The sequence below is a fragment of the Patiria miniata genome, unplaced genomic scaffold (assembly GCF_015706575.1).
Source record: "Patiria miniata isolate m_02_andy unplaced genomic scaffold, ASM1570657v1 HiC_scaffold_22, whole genome shotgun sequence".
In the NCBI taxonomy this organism is placed as follows: Eukaryota; Metazoa; Echinodermata; class Asteroidea; order Valvatida; family Asterinidae; genus Patiria; species Patiria miniata.
In genome coordinates, this window is record NW_024037061.1 from 14,789,887 (window position 1) to 14,810,279 (window position 20,393).

General features: G+C 42.0%; 2 protein-coding genes and 2 pseudogenes across 3 annotated transcripts; all 4 read left to right on the forward strand.

Moving 5' to 3' along the window:
• Positions 1 to 427: 427 nt before the first annotated feature.
• On the forward strand, positions 428 to 9,015 carry LOC119730960 (retinol dehydrogenase 12-like). Of its 2 annotated transcripts, XM_038204030.1 has the most exons (5): positions 428 to 669; positions 2,020 to 2,262; positions 3,055 to 3,475; positions 3,878 to 4,049; positions 8,950 to 9,015. In XM_038204030.1, exons 1-5 carry the CDS (start codon positions 456 to 458, stop codon positions 8,974 to 8,976), a joined length of 1,077 nt encoding a protein of 358 aa, XP_038059958.1. In that variant the 5' UTR covers positions 428 to 455; the 3' UTR covers positions 8,977 to 9,015. The 2 variants fall into 2 exon arrangements, with proteins under 2 accessions (XP_038059958.1, XP_038059959.1); XM_038204031.1 differs by lacking the exon at positions 8,950 to 9,015 and having other exon boundaries at positions 3,878 to 4,220.
• Positions 6,383 to 9,000, forward strand: LOC119730962 (annotated as a pseudogene).
• Positions 9,016 to 9,930: 915 nt separating the features above from the next.
• On the forward strand, positions 9,931 to 14,007 carry LOC119730106 (retinol dehydrogenase 12-like). The gene is made up of 4 exons (XM_038202889.1): positions 9,931 to 10,069; positions 11,865 to 12,107; positions 12,305 to 12,746; positions 13,800 to 14,007. Exons 1-4 carry the CDS (start codon positions 9,931 to 9,933, stop codon positions 14,005 to 14,007), a joined length of 1,032 nt encoding a protein of 343 aa, XP_038058817.1.
• A 3,130-nt stretch (positions 14,008 to 17,137) lies between these two features.
• On the forward strand, positions 17,138 to 19,771 carry LOC119730108 (annotated as a pseudogene).
• The last annotated feature ends 622 nt before the right edge of the window (positions 19,772 to 20,393 follow it).

Genomic DNA, 20,393 nt, shown 5'->3' on the forward strand with positions numbered 1-20,393 from the left:
AAGGCATGATTTACCGCCTTTCAGTTCAGTGCATAACTACAAAAAAAAAAGTTGGGCTGAAATGATCACCAAAAGTCGCAATGAACTCAATAATAATAATTACCTTTAATATTCAAAAACAGTTTTATTTTGATGTCCAATGAAATATTGGCTCACTGGTATTGCGCACGCTTAAGACCAGCCAGCCGGATTTAATCAAATATTTCTGTTGGTTGTGACAAGTTTAATCGAAGAGAAAAAACACAACGAGGCCCAAAGTGTCTTCCATCCACAGAGCGTGATAAATACTCATGCAAGGGTGCGTGATGTGTAAATTTAATACAATGTATGCTGCAGAAAAATCATACGCGAGCCGGAGCATGCAGCATGCAGGGTGAGCTGGCAGTACAAAGAGATCAATGATGCATGACGAAATCATACAAGTTCTTTTCAGGGGTAGGCTGTAATAAAAACCGATGTTGCGTACTGAAAGTGTGCAATTGCCTATTTCATACTCGACGTTTAAAATAAACCACAAATTTGCAGAAATAATGGAGGCAACAACAGCATTTATTATCATCATAGCTACATTGGCTGTACTGTACTTTCGTCACTACAAGAAGCACATTGCTTGTCGGCGGTACTGCAGGAGTAACGCTAGCTTGGAAGGAAAAACGGTCGTTGTTACAGGTATTTATCAACCTGCAAAAATGCAGTGATTCACACGAGTGGAATGAATTGGTTGTATACTTGACATACAGTAAACTTTGCGTAGACCTGCTGCTAAATCACATGTTTGTATACTGTTTGTACCTTTTGTATGGTCCATAAGACTCCATATAGTGACTATTTGTTTGCCGGCTTTGCCTTATCTTGTTTAAAAAACAAAAAAAATCATGAATTTATTAGTACTGTACAGCAAACGGTGTGCTTGCTGCGAGCCACAGTATTATAATAATTATGCACATCATTCTAGCCTCATGGCGGATTTGGCTTTCAAAAGACGGGGGACGGGACCACGGGGGGTTGTGAAGCGTGCAGGCCTGGCTACGTGCATTTTAAAAAGTTGCAACTCTGGTGTTTGCAATCTGTCAATCTTTTCAAGCCTCACGAATATTAATATGGTCCCTATCCATTATGGTGTTCAGTAACAATTTGCACAATAGCCTCTTTCGAGTTATTAATTACTAATAATATGATTGTTTATTTTTTTAAACGTGTAAAGCGCCTCGAGCGTCTTTTGTAGGCGGATTTTGGCGCTTTATAAATTTTCATTATTATTATTACTACACATCACCCTTTTACAGGCTTCCATTGGTCAATACCGAGACCCACGCGTAGTCACGCCGGGTGACGCTAATAAATATGCTAATATGTGCTTCGCCATTGTTGCCAAGCCGAAATCGGTGAAGCATAATAGTGTCTTACGGCGCTATAGGATTTGTGCTGAAAACCATGCACGTGGCTTTGGTCGGAAAAAAAATCCTCGTTGAGATTTTCCTTGGATATAGTTCAAGGTGTAACACAAGCGTTTGCAACAACAGATTAAGCTGAAATTCGGATGATATAAGTGTCCAACTACTCGTGGAATAACAACTTTCTGAGATTCCTAGAAATTGAGATAGATACATGGATTTGGGGACGTTTTCGAACGATTTCTTTCCGACTTAAAGGTCAGCTTTACAATAAACCAGCATTGACGTCTTGGCATCGATGACGGCGATTTTTTTCACTGACATAAAGTTAAGAACTTCTTCTTCCGTTATAATTTAATGTTTCAATCATACTGAGCATTCTTTCTGACCATTCTTTGAACACAACTTTCAAAAGGCCATGTCTTTGGGGCGCATGAATTTTACTGCTCTAGAGTACACAATCGGATTAACTTTACTCAACAACGGCCACGCTTTGCCTTCGCAATTACCACATCACGGCTGAGCTGGCTCGCTGAGGCAGCAACCGACGGTTCCGCAATCGCTGCCTTTGTTCACGTAATGTCCAACGGGTGAGATGTTTATCCAGAGCTCGTTATTCCTCCAGGGGGCAATTCGGGTATCGGCAAAGTGACGGCCTTGGACTTGGCCCGGCGAGGCGCCCGCGTCATCCTCGCCTGTCGCAATCTGCAGAAGGCCGAGGACGCCGCCAAGGAGATCAAGACGCGGACGGGCAACTCGGAGGTTGTGGTGCGCCACCTGGATCTAGCTAGCCTGCAGTCTGTCAGGGAGTTTGCAAACAAAATCATCGAAAGCGAGGACAGACTGGATATTTTGATCAACAATGCAGGTCTGCATTTAATCTCATCCTTTACATGTAATGTGAAATCAAAAGTTCGACTAAATGAATCGTGTTAATAGTTAAACACTGCTGGCTGGGCTTTATGGGAGACTCAAGTTTCGATATCGGATTTCGAGATATAAAATTAGGAGTCCCATGAAATCTGGTCTCTGACCTTAACCCTCACACGTGACTGTCCTCATGCGCTATACAATCAATGAGTCCGTATTTCATGGCGTGATATCCATTATGCACAATAGGTACGCGGAGACTTCTGAGAATAGCTATTTGCAGAGGCAAATAGCTTAAAAATACCAACCTGAAGCAGGTTACATTGTGTACTGCGAATTATATCTGTTTAATATTATTTATGGTCATCACCAAGTTTTTGCAATAAACATGTACATGTACATGTACATGTACATGTACTTGACACCCACGTTTGTTTATGGTGTAAATCGAGAATGTTCTTTTGTTCCTCTTTCCTTTGTTTGTACTCTAATTAACTTTTTCACAACAGCCCTCATTGTTTTGTACACGTTTTCCCACCGAGGAGTCCTCGATTCGGTTTCTGTCCTCGATTCACCGATAGATGATGTTGCACGTGTGTGTCCTCGGTAAACAAACTTTAAATGCACCATAAACAAACGCACAACTTTCTGTGCAACACATCCGCTGGCGAACATCTATTGGGGCCAGACCAGTGAAGGCTTGTTTAATTAAGCGTGCTGGCTGATTTTTTTTTAAGAGTATACCTTTACTCTTCTGTCTTATACATGTACCTATAACTTGCTCACACAGGTGTTCCAGATGTCGGACACGCGGATCTTGTTACCAAGGACAACTTTCACTCCGTCTTCGGCATCAACCACTTCGGCCACTTTCTCTTGACCAATCTTCTCCTGGACTTGCTGAAGAAGAGCGCCCCCAGCCGAGTGATTAACATCGCGTCGATAGCGCACAAATATGTGAATTCTCCTATCGACTTGACAAAAGAACATCCCAGCGGGAAAAGTCCAGTTTTGTACCCGCACCTCAAGAACTACTTTCAGAGCAAACTGGCCAACATCCTGTTCGGTCGTGAGCTGGCGAGGCGTCTGGAGTCCACGGGCGTCACCTCCGTCTCCATCCACCCTGGTGTTGTCTTCAGTTCGTGGTGGTTAAACATGAAGGTCAACTGGGTCAGGGCTCTGACCTATTACATTCAGTGGCCATTTATGTGGTGGGTATAAAATAACGAGTTTAATCAAAGACAACTTTGTCCCCCTTCACTTATGTACATTCTCAACTACAATATTGATGCGCGGTTGGGGGAGGTAGAGACCACGGCGGGACACGTTAGCCTTTTAGATGATACGATTCAACTCGTTTTGAGCAGGAGGCTACTTCTCCAGGGGCGGATCTAGCTTTCATGAAACGGGGGTAGGGGTGGCGGTGGCAGTTATATGAAGTGGGAGGGGTGGGGTAAAGCATCCCGAAGGTTCGTCCTGCTAGGGGGGTCCTGGGGCATGGCCCCAGTAAAAATTTGAAATAGACGATGCTTTTATCCTGCATTCTAAAGGCAAGTGGGCACATGTGGTCTAACGATTCTCCATTTTGTTTTGTTTTCTGGACTTACGAGCAGGTTGCTGTTCATAGACGAGGAGGCAGGAGCCCAGACCACACTCCATTGCGCACTGGACGAGTCGGTGTCCCAGCTTCCGGGGCGATACTTTGCCAACTGCGCCGCCGTGCAACCGTCTGAGCTGGCCCGGGATGATGAGATGGCGCGAAGACTGTGGGATGTCAGCTGTCAGGCCACGGGACTTCACTAGAAAATTAACATGAATGGAATAAATTGCTTTGAAATATAACACAATGACTCATATACATGTGATTATTATAGTCAAGGCGATACTTAAAAATAATTGTTACAAGAAGAGGCATTTTGAGTAGAAGTTGGTAACCTAGCTATTCTACCTACTTTTGGGGTGCTGAATATCCAAAAATGATGGATACCAAGCTGGATTTTAGTGGAAATATGCCTTATTTGCACAGATCTTTACTACCTGTCGTGTAATATATTTGTGTCCATATTTAGGAAATTTTTTATTATTTTTTTTGGAAAAAAAATATTTTGGTCATTTTACTTACACTTACTCCAATTACACTTTCTAAAGTATGTAAATGATTGAATAATTATTAAGACGTAGTAACAATACAAAATTACTACTATACCCTAAGGTTGCGAGCATTTACCTTGTCTCCAGGTATCATCAAGTAGTCTCGCCAAGCGTCAGTATTGATGAGCCTCAAATTCACAAAGTTACTTCCTGGCACTGTTACCCTAACAAAAATAAATAGAAAATCATGAGGAAAAAATGATAATATCTTGATGTTAAGGTCAAAAAAGAAAACACTGAGAAAAACCGAGGTGTCCGTAAATTGGGCTGAAAATTAGGCGAAGTGCTGCCTATAGTGGGGGATTTGAACAACTTCAAGGAAATCCCCCAAAATAAACAATTTGTGTTGCTTACAATAATTAATGTCAACGTCAAGACGTTTTCTTACCAATAATTTTTGGAATTGGTTGCCCTGAATGAGCACTTTTTGTTTTAAATATCGCCTAGACTATAATACAGAGATTTGTAGCGGTGTGATATTTCAAATCGATGAAAGAATGATACATGGAAGTCCAAAATCCCTAATGTTGCATAAGGAAACAAGCGCAAAATAACATATTAATCTGTTTCTTAACTCACATCATTTAAAAAACGAACAAACCCAACACATCTTCCAGGAATGTTTGAAAATCAACTCAAAAACTGATGCCAATCCGAACAATTCAAGGATGCATGGAGGAATATCAATACACATGCATCCCAGATTGAAATCAAATCTTTCAGATTTTACAGACAAAATTAATGGGAACGAGGTTTTAGACAAACTTAAGCCCTTTTATATTGCGACAAATTTGTAGTCATCTGCAGTAATTCATTTATTGCACCGATTCATGTAGGATGATATCACATTTTTCATTGTGAATTATATTTCTGTATGTAAATTCATCAAGTTTGGTTTCAATGTTACTTTTCAAATAGTTGTTATTATTTTAGTCAGGCCTATTTGTTTTGCTATAACAATAATGAGACTGATCAGGGTGATAAACTATGCTACCCACAATACCTTGCGAAGTGTAAGTTTCCTTCAAAAAAATATTAAGGTGAATATCGTCCTGACAATATGTAACGTTTAAGACTTGTTTACTCATCTATTGTAAAGGTCTGGTTGAAAGGAAACTAATGTAATGTCTCACTAGCTGCTAAGAAAAGATGACAAAACCCCCGGTTGCATACTTCTGACGCGGCGGACATTTTGTGGCATACGTATATCCGTATTTCCAGTCGTGAATTAGCCAATATATTTACTACATGTACATGTATTATACGGATAAACACACACGTGTTTTAATACGAATTTTCAAAGAAACATGTGCGAATGGTCGACTAGCACTCAAACAACTCGATTTTTGAGAGTCCTAATGTTGACCATCGTAATGTTTTTCTCGCACTAACACACTGTGCGGCCACTATATATGCCTTTCGTCTATGTTCATTCAGATTCGTTCACAAGACTTCGTTTTCGCTTTTAGTAGAGGGCTAGGCCTATTTCAAACATTCACCATTCTATTTCCCTTTTCATCGGCACCAGATACAATTAGGGGTTTCTTTTTTCATTAACCGTCAATCAAATTATAGCTGTACCTAAAATCAATTTAGAAAATGTTTTTAGGTAGCTTGCGTAAATGAAATGACGCGTCTGTTTCTCAAAACCGAATGCACGGACAGTGAAAACAATTGAACTTTTGTTAAGTTGAAATGGGATTAATTAAAATACCTGCGAATTCAGACGAAAACGAATGACCGATTTTTAGAAGTGAATGAACATTTCAGGAAATTGGCCGGGAAAACCTATATTATAACACGGGGTGGGGGTGGTCGCATTAGCTCGTTTGATATTTTTTATCGTCCTTTGGTGAACGGGGAGGAGATTTCCCCGCACGCCAGCAGGGTACTTCGAGTTAGCTGTTCACCATAACAGTGCCTGAATGTGTGAACCTTGAACTTTGTACACCAGGGTCTGGTATAAAGGTAGAGATCAGAAGTAGGTCACGGGTGAAAATCGCTGACGCAAACTGTATTCCGTCTTCAGCAGTACAATGGAGGCAACAACAGCGTTTATAATCATAATAGCTACCTTGGCTGTACTGTACTTTCGTCATTACAAGAAGCACATTGCTTGTCGGCGGTACTGCAGGAGTAACGCTAGCTTGGAAGGAAAAACGGTCGTTATTACAGGTATTTATCAACCTAAAAATGATACATGTACATGTACATTGATTCTAGAACTGCATGGAACGAATTGCTTGCACTTGAAATGCGATGCTAAATCACTATACATGCACCTACAGATGGTCTTAGAAAATTTTCGTCATCATGACATCATCAGGCGTCAAGTTACGTCACACTAAAGGTGCATTATTTTCTCCATATAGGGGTTTTACACATTTTTGTTCCTCCAGTTCATTTTGGCACTTTTGTAAATCTGATCCACTTCGGACTAGCATGTACACACATAGACCACTACCCGCGGATGGTCCACGAGGATTTTCGTCATCATGACGTCCTCTGGTGTCAAGTTACGTCACATTAAAGGTGCTTTTACCTAATATATCTTCTGAAGTACAAGTCCGATTGGGTTGACTCTTTGAAGGTACTAGGCAAAATCTGATCATGTCTTGGGAGTATGGCATTATAACTCGCATAACATCCTGAGGAAAAAGACTGCCGCACTCAATTCGAACCGCCGATGTTTGTAATATCAAATTTCTTTTTTAGATGCTGGGTAGTCTCTCATTCCAATAATTAGTCTTTGGACGTCCGTGGTGTTAGTATAGTACCGTGGCATGTTTGCAAAGTAAATTTGCACATTCTAAAAGTCCCGGGTCACAATTGAAAAGGGACACCTTTGCCAAAGATTCTGGATCAAAATGACCCGAAAACGATCCAGAAAGTGTCATTTTAGAAAGAAAGGTGTCATTCGATCTTGAAACTTGGCAAATAGTACCAGGTTCCAGGATAAAATACGACTCGAACTTTGTAAAGTGTGATATCCGGTTTTGCCGATTATTGTAAGAGTGCTGCGCTTTAGGTTATGCAGAAGGGTCAAGTATTTTCTAATCGTCCTTGATTCAGGTGGCAATTCAGGCATCGGAAAAGTGACGGCGCTGGACTTGGCCCGGCGAGGCGCCCGGGTCATCCTCGCCTGTGTCGTGATGAATGCCGAAGACGCCGCCAAAGAGATCAAGACGCGTACGGGCAACTCGGAGGTTGTGGTGCACCACCTGGATCTAGCCAGCCTGCAGTCCGTCAGGGACTTCGCGAGGAAGATCATTGAAAGCGAGGACAGACTGGATATTCTAATCAACAATGCAGGTCTGAATAAATGCGTTCTTATCGCGTGGTGCGGAATCTATGCTAAAATGTCGTACATGACTTGCCGTTAAACTCCTGTCATACATCAATTCAACGCACAAAGAGAAAAGCACAAAAGACCGCTTTAAGCACTGTTTCAAACAGAAGCATGATTCGTTCTCGATCTTCAGCTCCCCGTCTCCAGTCAATTTCTTCTTTCAACTATGAAAAAATTACTATAATGCACGAAGCAAGTCAGTTGCCCTTTGTGGTTATTTATGCTTGCTAAAAATCAGTATATAGACCTTTGTTGATCTTTCTTTCATATTTCTCACCCACAGGTGTTCCAGACGTCGGACACGCGGATCTTGTTACCAAAGACAACTTTCATGCCGTCTTCGGCATCAACTACTTCGGCCACTTCCTCTTGACCAATCTTCTCCTGGACTTGCTGAAGAAGAGCGCCCCAGCCGGGTGGTCACCATCGCCTCGATAGCGCATAAATATGTGTCCTCCCCTCTGAACTTGACCCGACAGGATCCCAGCGGGAAAAGTCCAGTTTTGTACCCGTACCTCAAGAACTACCTTCAGGGCAAACTGGCCAGCATCCTGTTCGGTCGTGAGCTGGCGAGGCGTCTGGAGTCCACGGGCGTCACCTCCGTCTCCCTTCACCCTGGTGTTGTCTTCAGCTCGTGGTGGTTAAACATGAAGGTCGACTCGGTCAGGACTCTGGCCTATTACATAATGCGGCCATTTATGTGGTGGGTATAGAACGAGTGAATTGTGGTTGTTGTCTCCCTCAATTTTGACTTAGATCAATTCTCAACTGAAATTCACGGTGCGCGGTTCAGTTAGTGGCGTAACTACGGCCGGGGTGGGGGAGGTGGGGGCCACGGGGGGGGGGGGGGCACGTACCCGATAAAATGATACGTCTTCTAAGCGGGAGGCTACTCCTCCAAGTCAGGGGCCTGAAATCTCATTTCAATTTGAAGACAAGACCGGAACGAAGTAGAAGGTTCGAAAACCCCGTGAAAATAATTATCCATGGTTTTGTGTTTGTCTAACGCACAGGTTGCTGTTAATAGACGAGGAGGCTGGAGCTCAGACCACGCTCCATTGCGCATTGGACGAGTCGGTGTCCCAGCTTCCTGGGCGATACTTTGCCAACTGCGCCGCCGTGCAACCGTCTGAGCTGGCCCGGGATGATGAGATGGCGCGAAGACTGTGGGATGTCAGCTGTCAGGCCACGGGGATTGAAAACAACTACTAACAGCATGAATTGAAATAATTTGAAAATGTAGTCTTGAACCAAATCGTATATGCATTCGCGGCATTCTGCTATAAACAGAGTCAAATTCAAACAGAAAATCATCATATGAAGAGAATGTTTCACAATTAGGCTTATACAAATTATATTAACGACAGTGACATTTAAGACTTGAAGAAATACAATTATTTAAGTCAACAAGTGTTTGAAAATTACTTCAGGAAACACGAATGAATAATTGATTTAGGCCTACTTCTATTGTTTTCATTGATTATTGTTTCGTTTAGTACCTGTTCATGTCTGTTTTTATTTAATAATATTATGTTCGGTTATGATCTCACTTTTAAACCCATTTTATATCTTTAAATCTCCTATTTGTTTGAATTATTTGTACATTCTCTTAATCCTTTTAAATAGCTTGTTTTTGTTTTATTTGTTTTCTTCTTTGTAATGTTATGCTCAGGGCCCCGTGGAAGACCACATTATAATGTGAACGGGTCACCATCATTAAAGAACAGAAATTAATAAATAAATAAAACAAATAATATGATATGATTGCACTTTGTAAAACATTTAATTTTGACTTTGATTTAAAATATACCAACTGCACTGGACATCACATCATAGGCCCGACCTCCTGGGACACCCCCCCCCCCCCCCACCCCCGGAATGTCCGTAGTTTTGTCATCAAATTAATTGTTCTGTATATTGTTCAGTCGTAACAAGCGCCGAGAGCAGAGTATGAAAGGAGCAATTTGATGTTTTTAAATACATTTTTTAAAGGGTTGGGGGCGCAGCGCACGTCACGGTGTTCACCGTAGCAAGTTCACAAAATTGAACTTTCAACAGCACGACGATTCATGTACAGGTCACGGGTCAAAGTCGCTGTTGCAAAATTATATCGTTTAGCAGTTGCTTATTTCAACGGGACACGTACTTTACAAGAATACAATTAAAATGGAGTTAATAACAGCAATAATAATCATCATAGCTACATTGGCTGTACTGTACTTTCGTCACTACAAGAAGCACATTGCTAGTCGGCGGTACTGCAGGAGTAATGCTAGCTTGGAAGGAAAAACGGTCGTTATTACAGGTATTTTATTATCAACCTGCAACAATACAAACTCTAGAAGTGGAATGAAATGAGCTTGATTTGTACACTGCTATATCAGTTATTTATCAGTTTTCTTTAACGCTTGAGTCATTCGGATTCCCCGAAACGACCCTTGAATTTCGTCCCACAACATCGTTAGATCAATTAATATTGTTGATTTCATCTTCAAATTTGCACCACTAGATTTTATTGTGAGTCAAATTGTGTGCAGGGTGTTTAATGAAGGTGCTCTTAAATACTCGTGCTAGTTTCGACAAAATTCGTCTCATATGGAGATTGGTGTTGTGTTGAAAAAGCAAATAGTTTTTACTCAGTCAGTTTAATGTTTTTGTCATTCTATTTTATTTCGACACGCCGAAACGTTACGATAAGTAATGTTTCCAATTTTTTGGCTTCCTTTGGATATTCAAACTTACATTTTGCACAGAATCCTTCAAGCACCATCAATGTACTAAATGTATTTTCTGAGCATGAAAAAAAAAACGATTCTGCTTTTTCAATACAGCGCAAATCTCCACACGAGATGAATTTGCCGAAAACTGGGGCAAATCACAATGCCACATTCATGACTTAAACTGCACTTAACCCTAAAAGGGCCGGGTTATTTTGGACATCTCTCAGCTGGGGGGGGGGGGATTCCCCCCCCCCCCAAGATTTCGGCCATCGAGAGACGAAACATTTTGAAACAACTTATCATGAACATACCCAAGAAATTTCATGACTATAGGTCAAAGGGTTTAGGAATTATGGCTAATTGATTATTCACATGCACGAATGGTAATTCTGCTCTGTGTATACGACGTATGTGGAAATTCAGTTTTCACGGCGCGTAGGGCCGGAACATTTTATGTTTTTGGTATCAATGCGCAAGGCTCGAGGCTAAAAAGTCATAACAGCTCGGGTCGCGAAAAAAAAAATCAAGGCTATCGCGGAAAAAGCCACGGCCCTTTTAGGGTTAAGATGAAATCCGTTGGTGCCAATATGAAATTGAAATTTACATTGGAATATACAAACGATGCTGATGAACGAAATTTAGTTAATGATCGTTCCAGTAAATGTGTGTATGATTAAAGTGCAGCGGCGTAGCCAGGGTTCTCATCCTAGGGGGCGTGTGAATAACACGTACATCCGGTTACAATGGAGGGGCGCCCAAACATTTCATCTGTGCTGAAAGGTAGCCAGGTTTTTTTTCACTGGACCCCCGACCTCCGTAATATAGGGGTGGGGGAGGGGGTGGGGCTGGACATCATTTTCACATGGGTGCGCTGTTCGAAACATATATCATGGTAAATGTTCAACAAAAACTACTGCTATTCGCTTTCCACGGACGTTAAAATAAACAGCGACTCGCGGAAAAAAAGGAGTTTTGGTGAAAAATACGCACAAAATCGCGGGAAAAGGACTCATGTTCTTCCAGCTAATCATGGTAACTCAAACGGTTGTGTCTTTCTCCGGATGTCAAATATCCAGTTTGGGGAAGGGGCGACAGGGGAGGGGGGGGGGCGCCAACTTTTTACCGGGGGGGGGGCGTGTGCTACGCCGCTGTTCGGTTGGATCGCAAAGTACACCGAATCCGTCATTTCGTTCATAACTTTTGCCCGTGAACGTAATCATAGTGATCAAGTGTTTATTTGTGGAATTTAATTTGCATAATTTCGGGTGATGACTCAAAATTCAGCGTTTATTACTCGACAACCGAGCTTGCATTTGGGTCGGTTTACTGATTCCAATCTAACACATTAAATCTATAACTACGGAATCATTTTTCTCCTAGGGGCCAACTCTGGCATCGGCAAAGTGACGGCCCTGGACTTGGCCCGGCGAGGCGCCCGGGTCATCCTCGCCTGTCGCAATCTCCAGAAGGCTGAAGACGCTGCCAAGGAGATCAAGACGCGAACGGGCAACTCGGAGGTCGTGGTGCGCCACCTGGATCTAGCCAGGCTGCAGTCCGTCAGGGAGTTCGCGAGGAAGATCAACGAAGAGGAGAAAAAGCTCGACATTCTGATTAACAATGCAGGTCGGTGTATGTAAAAGTAGCAGGTCTTAACAATCAAGCTTCCCTTCTGTTTTCGTATGTATAATTCCGCCTCGGGTCATTGTTTTATTTTTGTTTTATTTGCAAATTTTCTGAAAGAAGCTGAAGAAGTCTACAAAATTCAGGCGTACACCTCCAATCTTTCTCTCGTTTGAATTACCGCACAAAATGGTACACAGGTATTCCAGAGTTCGGACACGAGGGTGACGTCACCAAAGACAACTTCCACGCCGTCTTCGGCACCAACCACTTCGGCCACTTCCTGCTGACCAATCTCCTTCTAGACCTGCTGAAGAAGAGCGCCCCCAGCCGAGTGGTCACGGTGTCATCCAACGCCCACGAGCGCGTGCGGAGCTCACTAGACCTCAGCCGAGCTGTGGACGCCAGGAGGCCGGGGCGAACCGACGGGGCCGCACCGGTCCTTTACCCACACCTGAGGGACTACGCTCAGAGCAAACTGGCCAACATCCTGTTCAGCCGTGAGCTGGCGAGGCGTCTGGAGTCCACGGGTGTCACCTCCGTCTCCCTTCACCCTGGTGTTGTCTTCAGCTCTTGGTGGTTAAACATGAAGGTCAACTCAGTCAGGACTCTGGTTTATTACATCAATTGTCCTATTATGTGGTGGGTATCATGACTGTGTAGTGAATCAAAGACAATTTTTTTGTGTTTGTTGTCTCACTCCGTTTTGATTTCATTGGCACATCTCCACTGAAATAGCACACGGTTCAGTGTCACCTCTCGTCTTTTTTGTGTGTAGGGAAGGATTCTTATTTATAAAAGAATTCACGCCCCCGCTATCCCAGACTATGGGTTATTCCCCTTATACGGCCGGTGTAGCGTGAACTTAGGTTTCTATGAAATACAGACTCATTGGTAGTATTGCGCATGCCTAAGCGAAGATAATTTGGAGGTGACCGATCACGTGAGGGGGTTTTACCAATAAAAAGATAAAGGAGTCCAATTTTCATAGGAGTCTGATTTTCATATGACACCGATACGCCGCAACGGCGGTGATGGTCGCTATCAACAACGTGAATCAAGTCCTGTCTTTGGAACTTAAGCAGCAGCGCCACCCTTGAAAATATTCCTCACGTGCACTCATTCAATACACGTGTATGAGGTCATTGAGGTATACAGGGTGGTGCAAAAAGAAGGAACCCCACTTTTGACGGCAATTTTCACCTAGTTGTTGAGCATATTTCAAAAACTCAATTAAATGATATTAAAATATTGATCTTTAAACATAAGTGACGAAAAAAATGATTGCAAATGCATATTTTGTCTTCGAGATATGGTAGTTAAAAAAATTTCATGTGCCAAACCTATTTGTCCACGGACGGCTTTATTCCATCCGCTTGACTGAGCTCCGGAGCTTGATTTGAAGACAAAAAGACACAACAGATTTTTTTTCACCATTTATGTTTGAAGAGCTATGCTTCACTATATTATTCAAATAAGTTAAGTAAGTAGATTAAACTTCCTGTCAAACGTGAAGCGGTAGCGCTGTCGAAATTTCAAAGACTAGATTTAAAAACCGATGAAAATATTAATAACGCGTGCGTCCGAATTACTGGTGGTTAAACACGCGTCCATGGGAAGTGTAGCCGCTTCTGTTAAAGTCATAATTATAGGCGCATGTGTAATTGGTTTTGTGTTTTGTTGACTCACGCGCAGGTTGACGTTTATAGACGAGGAGGCAGGAGCCCAGACCACGCTCCATTGCGCATTGGACGAGTCGGTGTCCCAGCTTCCGGGGCGATACTTTGCCAACTGCGCCGCCGAACAACCGTCTGAGCTGGCCCGGGATGATGAGATGGCGCGAAGACTGTGGGATGTCAGCTGTCAGGCCACGGCACTTGAAGAAACTACAAATATGAATTGAATTAATGTCAAATGTATACTTTTAGTCTGAAAAATAATGTGATATAAATATCTGAGTTAATTTAATTGTTCCCTTTGCATAATCTCTGTATAAAATTGTCTCATTTCATACATGGCGTTTTATTTCAAAACAACATTTTACATTAATTCAATTCATATTTCGATTCGATGTGGAGAAATCCGAAAAATAACAAAATAAATAAGAAAATACCACGGAAAATAAAACTAAAAAAACGGAACAATATCAAGCTTCAAAGAATGGTGGAGAATCACCTGAAATAAAAAAAACTAATCATTATCCCAACAATAAGTCGAAGGAATATCAGTAAGCCCACATGTACATCACAGATTAAACATGACATAAAATCTTTGGGATTCGAAGACAATCTGATGACAACGAGGTTCCAGACAGCCGAGTTTATCTTAGTTTCCCGAGCTTAGCTATTATTGTGTACATATTTTCAATAATTCTTTTATTACACCGATTCATGTATTACATCAGACTCTTATCTGTTTCTATATAAATTTATTCAGTTGGTTCCACAGTTGGTTTTAAAGTGCCCATGAATTGTAATTGTGTTTAATGTAATCCTTGAAATTGCACATTTTGTGTCCCATTTTACCTTACTTTAAATTTTCATTTCGCCATCTTTAAGGGCATTTTGTTGCCTTTTTGGTTGTTATGCTAATGAACATTTGTATATTCATGAGCAAAGTGTGATATGAATTCAGGCAGAAACCTCAATATTACAGCTATTTCAGCTCCAAAATTTGCCAGATTTTTTGATATTTTGCCGTCGAAAATTGTCTTTTCTTTGGTGATTTATTCTTCTTTCAGTTCATGACAGTGGGTCAATGAGCAAAGTTCTCTCACAAATGTTTTCGAAGAGCAAATTTTGGGTTCACACTCCGAATGAGTTTTCATACATTAAACAGGAGTACAAAGTTGCACAAAATATGTTCCAAGTAAAATTCACGTCATGAGCCCTTTAAATAATATTTGTGATTAGATTTTGCAAAAATTAGTATTGCAAAAATGAGACTGCTCGTGGTGGTAATCTGAGCTACCCACAATGCCTTGCAAAGTTCCTGTTTCCTTCAAAAATATTATGAAATCAATGAGCGGGCACCGTAGCTTTATAAAACAAAAGAGAGACATTGGTTTTGATGACGCGACAGTGTTTTCCTGCAGAATGATGCATCTGATCATGTTTTGTCTTAAAAAAAATGCTAAATTACTCGCGACTGTTTTTCAAATTGAGGGTTATACTAGCGTGAGGAATAAAGTATACCACGGGCCGTTTTCGCATAAGCTGGGGAGCAATTAGCCTTTCACCAAGGCCATCGTTTTTTAACTTGCCCGCATTAGACAACGCGTGCTTGCACAAAATTTAAAAACAAAAAATGCGAGTCTACTTTTCCACGCGATCGTGACCGCGTAATTGTTCTTACATTATCTTATTTTAATTTTACTTATAAAGGTATTTCAAGAAATTATTTGAGTGTATGAACTTATTTTTCATCTGAACTTACAGTTATTTGCTCTTACGTTTTCCTTACTCACCCTTCTTTTAAAAATGGAAGCGACTAGGCAAAATCCGCGTTGTGATTGGTTAACCTTCAGCACTCTATTTATTTGCATAAAAACTATGAATAATTCAACAAAATCAAGTTGGGAAAGGCCTCGTGGCTTTGCCACTTGTGCGTGCTGACTTAATCTTTGCTCCAGTCGCTTCGGGTCTTCGCAACTCCACCGCTCTAAGCCACGATGGCCTGGGCGAAAGGCTAGGGAGCAATTTGATATTAATATTTTCCATCGACGGGACGGGATTGCGAGCCGGCAGGGTATTCTTTACGGTGGTCACCATAATATAGGTTCTCCCGGCTATTTTAAAATTCATCAACTCCAACATTCAATTTCGTCAACGAAAAATTTCACACGCAGTTGGGTCACCCTCATTACTCACCGGGTCGAGAATATTCGTCAGTACGATTATATGCGTCTCAGCTGTTTCCAAATGGCAGCATTGAGAGATCGAATTCTTCTTAAATCGATTAGACAAATTTGATTTCTGAATACATTTGTAGCAAGGTCTAGCTAGACGAGACGAAATCGAATACTCCGGGACGAAAACGCGTGCTTATTGTTTGAATTTGCTTGGTCTAAATTTGAAATTGTCTGACAAAAGACGAAATGAAACATTGGAAGTGCACTAAATTGATGTTGTTGGACGAATTTAAATGTAAGAAACGGCGAATTCGAATGATAAACGTTTTAAAGTGGCCGGGAAAACCTATATATAGTAAGGCCCCCCCAAAAAAGTCTCCGGTTTCTGGTATGCGCGCGCGTCGCCGTAGCCATGCGCGTCGGCAAAATGAACAAGTTTTTTTTTTCAATGAAAGATGATGTCTCAAAACCGCCTAACTCACTGGTTTGACTGGAATCCTGCTGCTGCACAATTTTAACGTGTTTTTAGATGGGGTTATGATCGAGAATAAGCTTTATGTGGCCTCTCTGGACTCCCATATATTTGCACTAAGTTTAGTCGGGCACCATTTGCAGCCATCAGCCGACATTTGAAGCAAAAAAATCAGGTAAAAAAAAAAAAAGCCGCGTCGCCGCACCACTTTTTGGGCAAGTCCATACCAGAAACCGGAGACCATGGGCGTCGCGAGGGGGGGGGGAGGCAAGGGGGGCACTTGCCCCCCCCCCCGGAAAAGCCAAAAAAAAAAAAAAAGGAAGAAAAAAAAAAGAGAAAAAAGAAAAGAAAAAGAGGTGCGAAGACATAGTGGTGTAAATTTAATGGGTTGGGGGGGGGCAAAAATGTCCCTGCCCCCTCTAAAACTGATAAATCGAGAATGTGTTGAGAAATACAGGCATTTTTTGGCCAACATTTTTTTTTGCCCCCCTCTAGAAAAAATCCTGGCGACGCCCATGCCGGAGACTTTTTTTGGTTGACCTAACAGTGCATGAATGTTCACCATAAATAACATTGAACTTTGTACAACAAGAACAGGGTATAAAAGGAACGGATCAGAGGTAGGCCACGCGGGTCAAAAACACTGATGCGAATTGTATGCTTTATCAGTTGCCTATTTTAACAAGACACGGACCTAAAAAAAATAGTAAAATGGATGCAACTTTCATTACAACAGCGATTGCTATCATCATAGCTACCTTGGCTGTGCTGTACTTTCGTCACTACAAGAAGCACATTGCTTGTCGGCGGTCCGTCAGGGAGTTCGCTAACAAGATCATCGAAAGCGAGAACAGACTGGATATTCTAATCAACAATGCAGGTCTGAAGCTCGTGATGCAAAATCTTGTAATCTGTTGCTGTTTATAAGTGGTTGTTTTAGCTCGGCAACCATAGTTTTCCCGCCCTGCAGTTTTGAAACTTGTTCATTCAATCAGAAAGAATGTCCTTTCCATTTTGTTCCTTGTTATATAAAATACAAGATCTGACAGTAAAAATAATGTTATAGTCTTGACTCAAAATGTTAAAAATCTCGTTCGTCTTTGAATACCCGTGTGCAATCTTTAATTCTCACTCAGCTTAATAGCTTCCAATGGCATTCCATGGACAGCTATAAAAATAGGTTCCTTTAGTTAAACATGCATAACATCTGATACATAGCTTGGATCAATTTCAATAATTCGTGTTTTTTTGTTCAGATGAGTGGAAGAACATGTTAATTTAAGACATACTTCGTTGATGTATTAAATTTAATTGCTTTTTAAGGAAAAAAATGATTAATCCAGGTCACTTTCTTTTTGGCTCATCGTTTATATTAATTTACTCATTTTTCTTACACATTCTTATCTGCATTGTGGTTTACAGGTGTTCCAGATTTCGGACACGAGGGTGGTGTCACCAAAGACAACTTCCACGCCGTCTTCGGCATCAACTACTTCGGCCACTTCCTGCTGACCAATCTTCTCCTGGACCTGCTGAAGAAGAGCTCCCCCAGCCGGGTGGTTATCGTCTCGTCTACAGGCCACAGATGGGTGTCAAGTCCCTTGGACTTGACCCGCCATGATTCCAGAGGGAAAATTCCAGTTTTGTACCCGCACCTCAAGAACTACCTTTAAAGCAAACTGGCCAGCATCCTGTTCAGTCGTGAGCTGGCGAGGCGTCTGGAGTCCACGGGTGTCACCTCCGTCTCCCTTCACCCTGGTGCCGTCTTGACACCGATCTGGCGATCCTTGAAGGTCAACAGGGCCATGAACCTAGTCTTTTACATGATTTGGCCAATTATGTGGTGGGTGTTACGAGTAAAATCGTCGATTCATTCTGAAAATATCATGAAAACAGATATATTCTGAAAACATTGGTCCTATCATGGTTATGGACGAAATGCGTGTTGTTTTATTTAAACGGAATATTTTTGACAGGGGCACCAGTATCGTGTCAACTAGGGGTGGTTGGGGCCGGGGAGGGACACCAGCAGTTCCAGATAATTCGGAGGAGATGGCTGGACAACATCTGACTGTATAGGTGGCACTGCGAATCATCCACAGTATACGGCACTTTGCATGAACGTTTAATAGGTGGTGGGTGAGCAATATCTTAGAGCTTTTACAGCGTGGGGAAAAAGTGCATATTTAGGTCAAGTGAGTTAATGTTAATGTGCATTCGGATAACCGATCGAGGATGGCAATCAGAGGCACTCCCGACCCCCACCCCCCCCCCCGCCCCTCCCACTCCTTAGTGCCTTCCTAACTTAGAAATTTGGGAAGTCAAACATGAGCTTTTATAGGCCTAAAACGCATTGAGTGGCCCCCTCAAAACTGACTCAGGGGTACGCTGATGTAGGTGTGTGTGTCTGGGGTGGGGGGGGGGTTCGTTTTGGACGGCCAGTCAGCCACCGGCAAAACAATTGGGGGTCGAGGACATGTCCCCTCGCCCGAAACCCCACCCCACCAGGCCCCCTTCTTGGGATAGCCATTTTCTTTCGTTCCATGTGAGCTGTAGTAAGATGAGCGGAGTCCATTGTCTTTCGAATCAGGGGCCTGACATTTCCAACAATGAAATACAAGAAATGTGTCCACACGTCTGGTATGCAAGCATTTTAAAGAGCTGTTGTCTAGAGGTCTTGCATTATTATAACCTTGTTGGGAAATACCGACAACAGATGAAGCCCTGGTAGATATTGGGGGAGGGGTGGAACGGCCTAATTCTCACTGGTTTTTTGTTTTGTTGACTGACGCACAGGTTGACGTTGATAGACGAGGAGGCGGGGCCCAGACCACGCTCCATTGCGCATTGGACGAGTCGGTGTCTCAGCTTCCTGGGCGATTCTTTGCCAACTGCGCCGTCGAACAACCGTCTGAGCTGGCCCGGGATGATGAGATGGCGCGAAGACTGTGGGATGTCAACTGTCAGGCCACGGGGATTGAAAACAACTACTAACAGCATGAATTGAAATAATTTGAACTTTTTGTTTTCAAAAAACGTCGACGTCATCGTGGCATTCTGCTGAAATGAGACAATTTTATACCGATATAATTATTATATCATGCAAAGGGAACAAAAGGCCTCATTAAATCTAAACAGACATTTATATCAACCATAATAATATTGTTTTTAGACTAAAAGTATAATTGTTTAAGTCATACAAAAATATACCCGACACAGAAAATTATATAGTCACTAAAAGTAGTTTCAGACTCAATGTATATCATATTTCGATTGAAAAAAAAGTCAAAAAAGTAGGAAACATGGAAAAATAAAAACCGGAAACAATAAAAAGCTTCAAAGAATGGTGGAAAATCGACTAAAAGGACTAATCCTTATTCAGAGGAATATCAGTACATGTATGCAGTTTAAAGTGAAATCGATTCGAAGACAACTTAAGAACAAGGATCCAGTCGACCAGTGGCTTTTCTACGGGGGGCTGGGGGGGGGGGGCTTTAGCCCCCAAAATTTGGTCTAGCCCCCTCCCCCCAAAAAATCTATTCAAAAATGCACTAGCAAAATGTAAGAATGTGTCGTACGTGCAAACGGTCTCCCCCTAAATACATAGTCGTGAGAAGGGTGCATTTATTTTGTACACTTTTAGTTAATATAGTGTGCCTGATTGTAGGATTTTATCAGCGCTCCCCATTGAAAATATGGCACCCCCCCTCCCCCACCTATTTATTTTCGGAGGCCCAAGTGTCCGGAGAAAACCGGTCTACATTTCAGCACGCCCACCTGAAAACAAATTCTGGATCCACCCTGCTAGCCCCCCAAATATATTGGCTCTAGAACCGCGCCTGCAGTCGACCGAGCTTATCCTTTAAATTACAGTTAATAATTGTGCGATTATTTGCAAGAATTAATCCGTAAAAAAGAACTTTAAAACTTGTGTTTGTGTTCAAAATTCCGAAATATTGAAAGATAC

Bases quoted from the DNA above. Each gene is read 5' to 3' on its own strand.
- LOC119730960 (XM_038204030.1), top strand. From the start codon at position 456: ATGTTGCGTACTGAAAGTGTGCAATTGCCTATTTCATACTCGACGTTT. The intron at 670-2,019 runs GTATTTATCAAC...TTATTCCTCCAG, and splicing joins AAAAACGGTCGTTGTTACAG to GGGGCAATTCGGGTATCGGC. The intron at 2,263-3,054 runs GTCTGCATTTAA...TTGCTCACACAG, and splicing joins TATTTTGATCAACAATGCAG to GTGTTCCAGATGTCGGACAC.
- LOC119730106 (XM_038202889.1), top strand. From the start codon at position 9,931: ATGGAGTTAATAACAGCAATAATAATCATCATAGCTACATTGGCTGTA. The intron at 12,108-12,304 runs GTCGGTGTATGT...AATGGTACACAG, and splicing joins CATTCTGATTAACAATGCAG to GTATTCCAGAGTTCGGACAC. The intron at 12,747-13,799 runs GTGGGTATCATG...ACTCACGCGCAG, and splicing joins ATCAATTGTCCTATTATGTG to GTTGACGTTTATAGACGAGG.